Source organism: Symphalangus syndactylus, chromosome 8 (genome assembly GCF_028878055.3).
Source record: "Symphalangus syndactylus isolate Jambi chromosome 8, NHGRI_mSymSyn1-v2.1_pri, whole genome shotgun sequence".
In the NCBI taxonomy this organism is placed as follows: Eukaryota; Metazoa; Chordata; class Mammalia; order Primates; family Hylobatidae; genus Symphalangus; species Symphalangus syndactylus.
Window position 1 is genome coordinate 145,026,383 of NC_072430.2, and position 13,212 is coordinate 145,039,594.

A 13,212-nucleotide genomic window follows, 5' to 3' on the forward strand; every position below is an offset into this window, starting at 1 on the left:
CACGGCCTCCGCGGCAGAGCGCCGAAAGCAGAGACGCGTTTCGGGAGGAAGGTGCATGCTGGGAGCGGCGGTGCAGGCTGGGAGCTGTAGTCTGCGACGCAACACTGCCGAGGTGGCTCCCTGGTCCCTGAAGCTCCCAGAGCCCGCGTGTTCAGGCGGTCCCGACACCCCGGCCCGAGCCTCACCGGCTGGAGGACTAAACGCCTGCCGGCCCTCCCGGTATGAGCGGAGGCCGGGATAGCCCTGAGCTCCGCCGCCCCCGGAAGGAAAAAATACAGCGCCGGCAGCCGCCCGTCCTCGAAAGAGCGGAGCTCGGGAGCCCCGCCCCCTGGGCCTCCGACGTCCGTGGCGCTTTCCGTTGCCCGAGTGCGATTGGGCCGCCCTGTCACGTGACCCGAGGCCCCACGCCCGGTTGGCTGCCGCCTGGTTACCAATGGGAGACTAGAGGGCCGGCGTACTGGCCTGGTCCAGCACCTGCGGGGCCCTCGGGCTTGGAGGGCCGGGCCGGGCGGGGAACGGGCGGGACGGGCAGGAGGCGGCGGCGGCTGACTCGCCTTCTCTCCGGGGCTGCGACCCCGAGGCTACCGGCTGCAGATGGGAGCCCGCGGAGCCGAGGATGCGGGCGGGCCGGGGCGCGACGCCGGCGAGGGAGCTGTTCCGGGACGCCGCCTTCCCCGCCGCGGACTCCTCGCTCTTCTGCGACTTGTCTACGCCGCTGGCCCAGTTCCGCGAGGACATCACGTGGAGGCGGCCCCAGGTGGGGCCGTGCGGGGTGCGGTGGGCGCCGTTTCTGGTTTCTGAGAACTCCGCTCCTCGCAGGGAGCGGGGCGGGGTGGGCGGCCAGGGTAGCTCCGAACGCAGGGTCCGCCGTTGTTCTCCTCAGAAGTGGGCGCCCGGCCCCCTCTTTTCGTACCTCCTTCATACCCCCGCCCAGAACGAGCAGGACTCGGCGCTACCCCAAGGACAGTAAACTAGGTCGTGGCCTCCACCTGCGAGAGCGCCAATCCAGAAGGAGGCTCAGAGCGCAGCGAGAGGCGTTTTAACAGAGCCCCAAACCCCGCCCCACCTGTTTGCTTCTGCCCTGAAGAGCGTTTGTGTCTGCGCCTCCCGGCAGAGAGGGCCACTCGTGCCCCTCTGAAGCGGCTAGGCCGAGCCCACAAAGCAAAGCGTGATAGAATGTCAGTTTTGGATTTTGTGCACCTGCCTTTCCAGTTGTAACACTTAAAAATGGCACCTCCCCCTGGCCGAGTGCTGTGTTCAAATTTTTAGAAATGGTTTATGTGCTAAATAAGACTGCCCAGGGAGCAACCTTGCCCTAAGTGGATGCAGTCTTAGCGGAGACAACTGATGGCCACCAGTCTTCGAACAGAGCTGGAACTTCTGGGCTCTGGTGCCTGAGATGGCTTTGACAGGCCACCTGGTTTCCTTGGACAACACTGAAGGGCCTGGGAGGAGGCAAGGGTCAGACCATGTAGGGCCTTGTCATTGGAATTTGGGTTTTATTTTGTTAAAAGATTGATTTTAGGTGCAGCTGGAGGCCACTAGAGGGTTTTGGTAGAAGAGTGATTCTTTTGAATGTGTGTTTTTACAAGCTCACTCTTGCTGCTGGGTGGGAAGTGGATTGTCAGGGCAAGAATGCAAGGGTCCATTGCAGTGGTCCTGGAGAAAGATGAAGGGGCTCAGATTGGCCTGACGACTGTTCGGATGCGGATTTGGAGTAGATTGGTTTGAGACATACTTTGTAGCAGGGATTGAGAGGCCATAGTGACTGATTGAAATAGAGAGTGAGGATAGTGGAGGAATCAACATGCCTTCTAGGTTTCTGTCCTGAACAAGTGGGTGGATAGTGGTCCTGGGACAGAGCCTGGGGGTGACCTAGAGTTGGGCTTTACTCTCACATATTCAGGTGGAGCTGTCCTGGAGGCAGGTGGATACAGAGCAGGGAGATCTAGGCTAGAGGCATCCATCTGGGAGGCGGAGCATGTTAGATGGTTTACGGTCCACAGCCTGGGAGAGTGTCTCAGGGGAGTATCAGTAAAGAAGAAGGGGGCCTTGGGGCTGAGCCTTGAAGAACCCTAACATTTCTTGGGGTCAGGCAGGTGCCCTGACAGATAGACCTGAGAAGCAGCCGGCAGTGAGGGAGAGGACACCGGGGAGCATGCGGCCTCACTGAAGCTGAGTGGGGACCACCTCAGGGGCAGCAGACAGCTGTTCTGCTGTTGTGAATGCTGCTGAGTAGTTGGGAAAGAGAGTTGGGACCAAGAGAAGCCCAATGGGTTTGATTACATAGAGGTGACAGCGACATTGATCGAGGCAGTTTAGGGGCCGTGATTGTCTCAGAAGCTAGAGGAGCCTGCGTGGAGAGTGAATGGGAAGCAGGCAGTGGGCATGGCGGCTCTTTCAAGAAGGTTGTAATGAAGAGAAGCCTGAAGGAGACTATGGTGCTGAGGGATAATGTCTTAAAGAACATGGGGGTGGGATTCTGTCCGGGGAGCTGGAAGGGAAGGAGTTGTGAGAGGAGCCCAGGCACTGAGGGCAGGAGACAGGGTCAGGTCCAGAAGCAGGGGGCAAGGTCGAAGCTCAGAGGGGTGGGCAAAGGCAGTGTGGATGTTTTGAGTAGACAGGGAGAAAGGGGAAGGTATATGATAGTTAGGGGATGTGGGAAATGGAGCCTGCTAGAGAAACAGTAAGATTTCCAGCAGGATGGAGGACACATTTGAGATTTACCAGCATGAGTGAAAAGTGAAACTTTTCTAAACCAACATTTAGCGGTTTTGAGAAGGAACTTGGTAGAGTTTGGGATTTTTCCAGTAAGGAAGGAAGGCACCCCAGAATTAAGCTGGGCAGGGGGATTTGAAGCCAGGAGCTGAAGGACACCCACTGCAGGAAACCACCTTCCTGTCCCTTTTTGGGTAACACTGATGATCAGAAAAGCTCCACCCCAGCTCCTGTCATCTAGAGCCTTGGGTTCTTAGTTTGAAGGATTCCCCAGTAGGCATGATCTAACTCTGGACAACTTTCTGTATTTCAGGAGATTTGTGCCACACCCCGGTTGTTTCCAGATGACCCACGGGAAGGGCAGGTGAAGCAGGGGCTGCTGGGGGATTGCTGGTTCCTGTGTGCCTGCGCCGCGCTGCAGAAGAGCAGGCACCTCTTGGACCAGGTGCGGGGTCCCTTCTCTGTGTTTGTCCTGGAGCCGGTTTCTTTTTGCGTTTCTCCGGCCTGCTGAGTACCAGGAGCCCTTGTGAAAGCAGAGCTGTGCCGCAGCCGGATCTCCTGCTGTGTTGGGGGAAAGCAGGAGCGTTCCAAGGCAGGGACTGAGGACTGCACTCTCCCTCTGCTGCAGGAGGGGGTGCCTTGGCCTCGCCAGAAGGCTCCATCCAGAGAGGTTCACCCTGCTCTGTGCTCTCCTGACCCCCGGACTCCATGGAGTCAGATCACCACATTTAGAATAAAGAGACAAATGTGCTAGCTCACAGGAAGACGGGGCTGGCTGGCAGCCTCTGCCTCAGATCTCTCCTCAGCTAGCTGGCTGATTTTCTTACAGGTTTTGAATATAAGTTTGCAAAAGGTTATTAAACCTGTTTCCGTGGGTAGACAGATACTCTGGGAGGAGAAGGCCTTCTCAGGTTTTCCTTACCTGGGAGTGTTCACAGTTTTATGCTTGGCTTGTTGCTAAGTGTTGCTGATTAATGCAGCGTCATTGACAGTGTGACCTCATTCAGAGTTTCACTCATGTCTCAGGCCCCATGGTAAGCATGTCACAGTCACTGGCTTTCAGACTCATGGTCTTGCCAGCTTTGACTTTTTTTTTAAACAAGAATGCTAAAACCACTGCCATTGTGTTTCTGGCCATTAGGTGGCAGGGCCAGGACTGCACCAGGCACCTAGTGCCCAGCCTGCACTCCCCCGATGCTGGGTCAGAATGCTTACCCCTGAAGGAGCCCTGCGGTGAACGTAGTGGGTGCAAGCAGCTGGCCCAGTGTCGGGGTGCCAGGCTCCCAGCAGCAGGAGGGGCTGTGGTGACGTGTTGCTTGCAGCCAGCTCAGTCAAGAACTGGGTCACTCATGCCCTTGAATGTCACATTTGTTTTGGCTTCAGGTCAGATGCTTTTAGTGAGGGCAGCAGAGTGTGTCCCGGGATATATGGCTCCCTCTGTGTGGTCCTTAAGTTTTGCAATGAGAGGTCTGTTAATTTCATGTGTGGTGATGCAGCCCTGTGCAGGCGCCGACATCCAGGTGTGCCGTGGAGTTCTCTGCAGACCGTGATGCCTGTGGAGCGCTCAGCTGTGGCCACACCGCGGCCAGGACACTGGAGCAGTGCCGGGTGGTGCTTATGTCACACTCGCCTTTTGCTTCTCCCTGTGCATGGCAGGTCATTCCTCCGGGACAGCCGAGCTGGGCCGACGAGGAGTACCAGGGCTCCTTCACCTGTCGCATTTGGCAGTTTGGACGCTGGGTGGAGGTGACCACAGATGACCGCCTGCCGTGCCTTGCAGGGAGACTCTGTTTCTCCCGCTGCCAGAGGGAGGATGTGTTCTGGCTCCCCTTACTGGAAAAGGTCTACGCCAAGTGCGTGTGTTGGGGGCTGAAGGGCCTGGCCTGGGGCAAGTAGGGGAGCTGCCACTACCATGGGCTGCCCCGGGAGGGTCTCTGCTCACTCTGGGCTGCAGAGCCCCCCTTCAGTTCTGAGGGTCTGGCAGCTCATTCTGTGAGTCAGGCTGACTGGCCAGGTGCAGAGATTCTTCTTTTGGGCCTGTGGTTTGCCCATTGCCTCCTTTCCCTTCCCTTGTTCCAAAGCCCAGCGTGGAGTCGTCCTCTACAGAGAACATGTGTGCCATCCTCCTTGTTTTATCGGCCCCAGCAAGAAAGATGCTTCTTTATATTTGTTGTGGAATGGTTGGGACAGGCAGACTCACTGTGTAGTCGTTGGGGAGGAATGAGGCCACCCCGGCATATCAACACTTGTGTATCATGGTGCTGGCTCAGGACCAGGACCCTCACCATGAGTGGTAATTGAATAGCCTTCTCTCTTAGAATGCATTTGTCTTCTTGCCAAAGGCAACTGGACCGACAGGCAGGCAGGGAAGCTGGTGAACATGGGAAGGCTGGCTGGTGACATCAGTGCCCAGTGAGCCCTTCTGTCCCAAGGGCTGTTTTAGGAAAAGCAGGGTTGGAGCTTGAGAGGCGAGGGATGTGGGCATCCATAGCTTCCACCCCTCCTGCCCTGCTCCTGTGCCCACGCCGGAGGCCAGATAGTTTCTGTATGTGGGCAGAGGACTGCAGGGCGCTCACGCTTGCTGGGAAGTAAAAGCTGTTTGAAGGAGAGGCTAAGCCTTGACTTGGTGAGGATGAGGAAGAAGGCAGAGGGGAGTAAAGAGGTGGGGTTGAGGCAGCAGTTGGACGATTTGGGGTGCTACAGACCATGGGAATCGGAGAGGGGGCCATGCTCAATGCCAGAGGCTCACTCTCACGGTGATTGTGTCCCCTAGGGTCCATGGGTCCTACGAGCACCTGTGGGCAGGGCAGGTGGCGGATGCCCTGGTGGACCTGACAGGTGGCCTGGCAGAAAGATGGAACCTGAAGGGCGTAGCAGGAAGCGGAGGCCAGCAGGACAGGCTGGGCCGCTGGGAGCACAGGACTTGTCGGCAGCTGCTCCACCTGAAGGACCAGTGTCTGATCAGCTGCTCCGTGCTCAACCCCAGAGCAGGTGAGGCACGTGGCCAGCATGGGAGGGCTGCAGCTAGCGTGCCCCTCACTGTCAGGCCTCAGGCACACCGTAGCTTTTTATGTGACTGGCTACACAGCCCTGTCAGGACTAAGTGGGAAGAAGTAAGCTTGTTCTCAAGGGTGGTGTCCTGGTTTGTGACCTTCCCCTACTGTCCTCTTCCAGAGGGACGTGGTCCTTCTCTCCCCTGACCAGTCCTTTCTACTAGGGCGAGGCAGGAAGAGGTGGCACTGAATCAAAGCCCACTGTCTGTGCCATCCCTGGCCCAGCTGGCAACCTGGCAAAATCAAAACCTGTTTTTTATTTTAGTGATAGATATGTTCATTAAAAACAGTTTGTTTCCACAAAATGAAAGAGGCCAGGTGTGGTGGCTCACACCTGTAATCCCAAAACTGGGAGGCTTAGGCGGGAGTATCGCTGGAGCCCAGGAGTTCAAGAGACCCGCCTCGGCAACATAGCAAGATCTCATCTCTACAAAAAATGAAGAAAAAAAATCACTTAGATAGAACCGCTTGTGACTTTTGAGTGCGCTCTCAGTTTCCCGTGAGCACGCGCAGTTTACACGTTCCATTCCGCACCACTCCTCACACTGCCACACACACACTGTCAAATGTTCGCCTCATGAGCGGGTTTGCCACAGTCTCTTAATCATTCCCCTGATGTAGTTATTAAGATCTCTCTGGTTTTATATAATTATAAGTAGTATCAATGAACATCTTTATCATTTTTTTCATACTTAGGATTATTTTAAAAATATTGGTTAAAGAATATGAATATCACAATAAACTGAAACAGGTTGTCATAGGCCTTGGTCTGGGTCCCCCATAAGCAGACCCTGAGATGATGTTCAGGAGGACATTGAGAGGTTCAGAGCGCCTGGAGGGTGTGTACTCCCCGCCAGCCCCACTGTGGTGCCAGGAAGGACGCTGGCCTCAGAGCCTCCCACCTGGGAGTGAGGGCGCTGGTCTCGTGGGCATTAGCTCGGGGAGCTGTTGGTTTTGGGTGCTCCAGGGTGGGGTAGGGCTAAGTCCTAGCACTTCAGGCTTTAGAGAAAGCCCCCAGGCAGAGAGAGATGGCAGCTGGCACTGACTGGAGGTGCATTGGAGCCTGCTGAGGTGGCAAGGAGCCGCGGCGTGGGCGAGACTGAAGTCCTTCCAGGAGACCCTCCTCTCTAGACCGTTGCCCCGCCACAGATGCGGCCTTCCTCTCTGTTTGACTCTTTCTTTTCTATGCCCATCTGTCTCAAGGTCTCTGGCCAGGTGGAGCTGTTGCCCCCCTGGGCCTCCATGCTTCCAGTGGGCTTCTAGCCAGGGCGCTATCTGAATGTCCTGCCTCTAGCAGGCTTTGCCAAGAGAAACACTCTCTAGGTTCTTGGCAGTTGCAGATGCATCTGTGTGGCGTGTTTGAGAACTGGTGCTGTGCCAGGCATTGTGCACAGACGGGTACGGGCGATGACTGAGGCCTAGAGAAGGGGATGACTTAGCCAGCACCAGACCCGGATGGCAGCCGAGTCAGGCCCCGTGTGCTTGCTCCTGGAGATGCTCCTGAGCTGCCGGGCCACAGCTGCTAAGAAAGGAGCTCCCGTGGTCCATGGGGATCTGGGGTCTCCCGTGTAGCCATAGTCGGGTGGGCTGGAGCATCTCCAGAGGAGGAGACAGAGGCCTGTGTGTCCTTGTCAGTTTGGGACTCCATGGTGCCCTTCCTGCCTGTGCCTGAGCCATTCCTCATGCAGGTGCCCGGGAGCTGGGGGAGTTCCATGCCTTCATTGTCTCGGACCTGCAGGAGCTCCAGGGTCAAGTGGGCCAGAGCATCCTGCTGCTGAGGATCCAGAACCCCTGGGGCCGGCGGTGCTGGCAGGGGCTCTGGAGAGAGGGGTGAGTGCTGGGGCCTGGACCATGCTGCTGTCGGGAGGGGGGCCCAGTGCCAGTCTGGCCTGTGTCCTGGTCACCTTCAGCTGTCAGGACCATACTTGGCCGTCTCCAGCAAGGCCCCTGAGCCCCTGCTCTTGTGACACCATGCTTGTCTTGGCTCCAGACAATCCTTGTGAGGCCTAGGACCAAGGTGGCCCTTAGGCCTGGGGTTTCAGTAGGGCAGACATCATCACGGGCTCGGGCAGCAGTCCTGGGAAGATGTGTCCAGAGGCGTGAAGTTCCTCTGGGAAAAGAGAGGGCTCCAGGGGGTGGCCGCTGCCCAGAAGGCCCTGTGCTGCAGAGCTGCTTCGGGTGTGGGAGGGGCTGCAGAGCTGGGGCACGGGGGCGCTGGCAGGAACTCAAGGCTCTCTGGGTCCCCTCCAGGCTTCCCCCCAGCCTGCCGGCCAGTTGACGCTACCAGTTCTCGGAAGGGGCTTCTGCTGAGATGAGGTTTCTTTCAGGGGTGAAGGGTGGAGCCAGGTAGATGCAGCGGTAGCATCTGAGCTCCTGTCCCAGCTCCAGGAAGGGGAGTTCTGGGTGGAGGAGGAAGAGTTCCTCAGGGAGTTTGACGAGCTCACCATTGGCTACCCGGTCACGGAGGCTGGCCACCTGCAGAGCCTCTACACAGGTAGTGCCCAAGGGGCTGTGCTGGGCATGTGCTCTGCCTGCCGAAGTGAGGAGGCTGGGCAGGTTCCCAGGTTCCCCCTGCCCAGGCCCAGTTTGCTTCTCTTCATTGTGGAGAGATGATTCTGTCCCAGGGGCTGGGAGGAGGGTGATGATTCTGTCCCAGGGACCGGGAGGAGGGTGACGATTCTGTCCCAGGGGCCGGGAGGAGGGTGACGATTCTGTCCCAGGGGCCGGGAGGAGGGTGACGATTCTGTCCCAGGGACCGGGAGGAGGGTGACGATTCTGTCCCAGGGGCCGGGAGGAGGGTGACGATTCTGTCCCAGGGGCCGGGAGGAGGGTGATGATTCTGTCCCAGGGGCCGGGAGTAGGGTAGGCTTGTGGGAGGGGCTGTCTCTGTCTGTGGCCGTAGCTGCTGCTTAGACCCTGCCAGGGTTCATGACGCCACCGTGGCGGGAGGCCAGCGAGGAGCCGTGTCCCACTGCTGATGCCTGGTGTTTTCTCACTAGAGAAGCTGCTCTGCCACACTCGGGCGCTGCCTGGGGCCTGGGTCAAGGGGCAGTCAGCAGGAGGCTGCCGGAACAACAGCGGCTTTCCCAGCAACCCCAAATTCTGGCTGCGGGTCTCAGAACCGAGTGAGGTGTACATTGCCGTCCTGCAGAGATCCAGGCTGCACGCGGCGGACTGGGCAGGCCGGGCCCGGGCGCTGGTGGGTGACAGTCATACTTCGTGGAGCCCAGTGAGCATCCCAGGCCAGCACTACCAGGCTGTGGGCCTGCACCTCTGGAAGGTAACTCAGCCCCGCCTGGCTCACGCTCGGTTCGGCAGGTAGCATGGAGGCCCATGGAGGTCTGGGTTCTAGGACTGGCTCAGCCGGGACACATGTGACTCTGCCACGGGCCCCACCAGTCTCCCCCCTCCTTGGGCTGTTGCATGGGGTTGACGTCTGCTGGTGCTCCCAGACCCGGCTCTGACCTGAGACTGCAGGTCCTTCTGCCTTGCCGTGTGCCTCGTTGGCCAAAGGAAAGCAACAGAGTCTGCAACCAGGGCAAGACCCGCAGGAGGGGCCTGGGCCCGGGGGCTCCTGGCAGCGCTGTGCCTTTCTGAGGCAAGGAGGTAGAGCCACTGGCTGAGAACCTGTCAGGGCAAGTCCCAGCTCTGCAGCTTGTGACCTGGCACACGTCCTCTCCCCGCCTCCCTCAGTCTCTTCCCCTGCAAGACGGGGTCCTGACATGGATCTCATGGGATTGCTCTGAGGCCCCGGCAGTCCCAGGTTCAACCACTGGTTCACAAAATGTGTTGTTTCCTGGAAGAACAGATGGGGGCGCCTGAGGGCAAAGGGCCTGAGTGTGGGTCGAGGGTATGCCGGCTGCTTGCTCAGGGGCTGGGTTTTCATCTTGTGTGTCTTGACAGGGTGTGACACTTGGCACCACACTGTTCCCTGTCCTTTCATGGATGTGGCCCACATGATGTTCCTTTCCTCTTGCAAAAGAAGTTGCTGGAAGGCCCACTGTCCAGCAGCCCCCAGGTTGCCTGGGCCACAGTGCCTTTGTGGGCCCAGCTACAGGGAGGACTCGCAGGCTCGTGTCTGGGACAGATACTGGCCCCGGGGCCAAGTGAAGCCTGGGATTGGTGGGCATCTCTAGCTGGCCCCTGAGAGAGGGTGGAGGGTGCTGACAGGCCTTGGCACTTTCATCTGTCAATTCCAGAGGCCCTTGTGCTTGGAGCAGGGAGGCCAAGGCCAGGGCATCTGACCCCGGCCGCTCCTCTGCACTGAGCCTCCTGCCCGTGCTCACAGGTGGAGAAGCGGCGGGTCAATCTGCCTAGGGTCCTGTCCACGCCCCCCGTGGCTGGCACTGCGTGCCATGCTTACGACCGGGAGGTCCACCTGCGTTGTGAGCTCTCACCGGGCTACTACCTGGCTGTCCCCAGCACCTTCCTGAAGGACGCGCCGGGGGAGTTCCTGCTCCGAGTCTTCTCTACCGGGCGAGTCTCCCTTAGGTGAGAGGAACCGCGCGGTGCTGCTGGCTCTCCGAGGCCGCAGCCTCTGGAGGACCACAGGCCCTTCCAAGGCAGGATTTGGGCACTTTCCCTCTGTGGTTGGCAGGTGTCCATGTGGGAACTGAGGCCGCCGGGAACCTGCTGCCAGCGCCCTCCCATGTTTGTCTTCTTGGCAGCGCCATCAGGGCAGTGGCCAAGAACACCGCCCCCGGGGCAGCCCTGCCTGCGGGGGAGTGGGGGACCGTGCAGCTACGGGGCTCTTGGAGAGCCGGCCAGACGGCGGGGGGCAGCAGGAACTTTGCCTCATACCCCACCAACCCCTGCTTCCCCTTCTCGGTCCCCGAGGGCCCTGCCCCCCGCTGCGTCCGCATCACTCTGCATCAGCACTGCCGGCCCAGTGACACCGAGTTCCACCCCATCGGCTTCCATATCTTCCAGGCAAGCTCCTTGCCCCAGGGAGGGAGGGGGAGCAGAAGGGGCCCTCAGAGAATGTGCATCTTGGCCTCCATTGTCCCAACAGAGGGCTCTGGGCTCAGTCATTTGGGCTCCCCCTGCCCTTCGAGGTGCTGCCTGGAACCCGCACAGGGCCCTCTCCCATCTCCATCCTCACAGAGGCGAGGCTGAAGATGGCCTCTGGAAGGGCCGGGGGCCTGGGAGGTGGGCAGTGCTGACCCAGGCAGGACAGGTTTCCAGAGGAGGTGGTGAGTGGGGAGGAAGGGAGAAGTTTGGAGGGGACAGGAGGCCGAGGTTGAGACCAGCGGGGATGGGTCGAGCCCTGGCTTGGGGACACAGGAGGCTGATGGACTCAGGAGTGAAAGGAGAGGAGGCCCAGGCTGGCTGGCCACGGCAGCCCCTCGGGTGTGAGGAAGTCCACAGTCACTGAGCTCAGCCGGCGGCCCCTTGTCCACTTACCCTGACTCAGAATGACTGTGTCCCAAGGTTCATTCTCCGCAGACATGTGTCCCCTGGAATGCAAGGGCCCTGACGAGGAAGGCACTGCGACCCTCGGTTCACAGTGGGCTGCCTGTGGGCCCTTGGACCCTCGCTGTTTGCCCTGGGCTGCCGGCTTAGGTCCCCTGGAGCTCTGAGGAGAACATATGCCAGGGCCAGTGGGAGCCCTTGGGGCAGGCTGGGTAGTCACAGGTGTTAAAATAAAGCCCCTGATGATGCGACAGGCCTCCAGGCGGGCCCCACTGCCGGCACCTTCCGGCAAGGGTAGCCAGGCCTTGGTGAGGAGGCGAGTCCAGTGTCCAGGCCTGGCAGCCCCTCCTCAGAGAAGGGGCTGTGTGTGACTCAAGAGGGCCAAGGGCATCCGAGCAGATGGCCCTGGGCTGGGCCCCCTACCCCAAGGCTGGCCCCCTCAGTCTGAGCCCGCGCTTTCCTCAGGTCCCAGAGGGTGGAAGGAGCCAGGACGCACCCCCACTGCTGCTGCAGGAGCCACTGCTGAGCTGCGTGCCGCATCGCTACGCCCAGGAGGTGAGCCGGCTCTGCCTCCTGCCTGCGGGCACCTACAAGGTCGTGCCCTCCACCTACCTGCCGGACACAGAGGGGGCCTTCACAGTGACCATCGCAACCAGGATTGACAGGTGGGGCTCTGGGACTTGGGGGCGGCCAGCTGGAGGCTGGGGTCCTGGAGTCTTAGTGCTCGCCCGTCCCCTCACGTCTCCTGCCCGCCCCTCACCCTCAAGCTCCTACCTGTCCTGGCAGACCAGGGCTGTCCTGCCTGCCTGGGGACCCTTCCTTGCTGGTCTGAGCCTGGGAGGAGAGTCTAGTGGGAGGTGGGCCAGGAACACACAGCCCCTCGTGTGACAAGTGCAGTCTGGGAGCGGTGACCTGGTGTCTCTCCACAGGCCATCCATTCACAGCCAGGAGATGCTGGGCCAGTTCCTCCAGGAGGTGTGTATGCAGCCCCACCAGCCTGGCTCACCTGCCTGGGGCTGCCTGGTGGCCTAGGGTCTACCTGCACCCTCAGGCAGGTGGTTTCTGCCTGGGACGTGAGGTGCCCTTGCCTCTTCCTGTGAGAGCCCCGGGCGGTGCCTCAAAGGGCAGGGGGAGCTGAGGCTGCGTCCCATTCCCTGGCTGCGCTCGGGGTGGGGTGTGAGAAGGGGCGAGTGCCACCGCTGCCCGGGCCCCCCATCTGTCCTTGCAGGTCTCTGTCATGGCAGTGATGAAAACCTAACAGGGTGGCCCCCTGTGCCAGCTCACGTGACTGGAGCCCAAGGGCCTGACAGGTTCCCACCAGCTGGGCCGGCCAGCCTTGCACTGTGGGGGCTGGTCCTGAGTCTTGGCCTGCCTCCTAGCCCTGCCCGGGGGCTGTGGCCTAGGGGTCCACGGGAAGCCTCTATCAGGAGAGACACAGCCCTGGGGGCGAGCTGGTGCTGCAGGAAGGGCAGGAAGCTTGGTGGCTTCTGTCGTACCACTGAGATGGCAGAGACCCCAGGATCCCAGAGCTTCCCCAGATCCCTCCCAGATCCTCCTCTGCTGACTCCGCACGGAGGCCTCATACCCAGAGGGTAGGGCAACAGATCTTCTTTATAACTATTTATTGTTTGAATCACTTTGAGGGTGTAACTTTATAAATAAACATGAGCGTTGAGGATTTGCAGATCAGTCTTGCTCCAAGTAGCTCCAGGCTGTGCCTGCTCTTGCTGAGCAGGCTGTGGGGAGGGCTGGGTGCCTGCCAAGATGGTGAGGATGAAGATGGCTTCTGGAGGGGCTGGGGGCCTGGGAGGTGGGCAGAGCCAACCCAGGCAGGGCAGGTTTCAGGAGGAGATGGTGAGTGGGGAGGAGGGGAGAAGTTTGGAGGGGCGGGCACAGGGCATGCCCCAGGCCAGGGGGCTGAGGTTGAGGCTGGCCAGGGCAGGTCAAGCCCTGGCCTTGGAGGACGCAGACTGATAGACTGGGGAGTGAGGTGTGGGGAGGGCCAGCGAAGGCACTGCAAAGGCTGTGG

The 13,212-nt window shown here is 59.8% G+C and overlaps 1 protein-coding gene across 4 annotated transcripts; it reads left to right on the top strand.

Annotated features, from left to right (window-relative positions):
* Positions 1–445: 445 nt before the first annotated feature.
* On the top strand, positions 446–12,867 carry CAPN10 (calpain 10). Of its 4 annotated transcripts, XM_055291192.2 has the most exons (12): positions 446–757; positions 3,032–3,163; positions 4,375–4,571; positions 5,492–5,709; positions 7,460–7,601; positions 8,099–8,265; positions 8,771–9,051; positions 10,060–10,262; positions 10,439–10,700; positions 11,649–11,848; positions 12,113–12,158; positions 12,412–12,867. In XM_055291192.2, exons 1-12 carry the CDS (start codon positions 617–619, stop codon positions 12,439–12,441), a joined length of 2,019 nt encoding a protein of 672 aa, XP_055147167.1. In that variant the 5' UTR covers positions 446–616; the 3' UTR covers positions 12,442–12,867. The 4 variants fall into 4 exon arrangements, with proteins under 4 accessions (XP_055147167.1, XP_055147169.1, XP_063501402.1 ...); XM_055291193.2 differs by lacking the exon at positions 446–757 and having other exon boundaries at positions 4,375–4,560; XM_055291194.2 differs by lacking the exons at positions 10,060–10,262; positions 10,439–10,700.
* The last annotated feature ends 345 nt before the right edge of the window (positions 12,868–13,212 follow it).

What these genes read in the sequence shown, in the direction of transcription:
- CAPN10 (XM_055291192.2), top strand. Translation starts at nt 617, where the DNA reads ATGCGGGCGGGCCGGGGCGCGACGCCGGCGAGGGAGCTGTTCCGGGAC. An exon ending in GCAGGCACCTCTTGGACCAG is followed by an intron (nt 3,164 to 4,374) that starts GTGCGGGGTCCC and finishes TGTGCATGGCAG; the next exon opens with GTCATTCCTCCGGGACAGCC. An exon ending in CCTGCAGAGCCTCTACACAG is followed by an intron (nt 8,266 to 8,770) that starts GTAGTGCCCAAG and finishes TTTTCTCACTAG; the next exon opens with AGAAGCTGCTCTGCCACACT.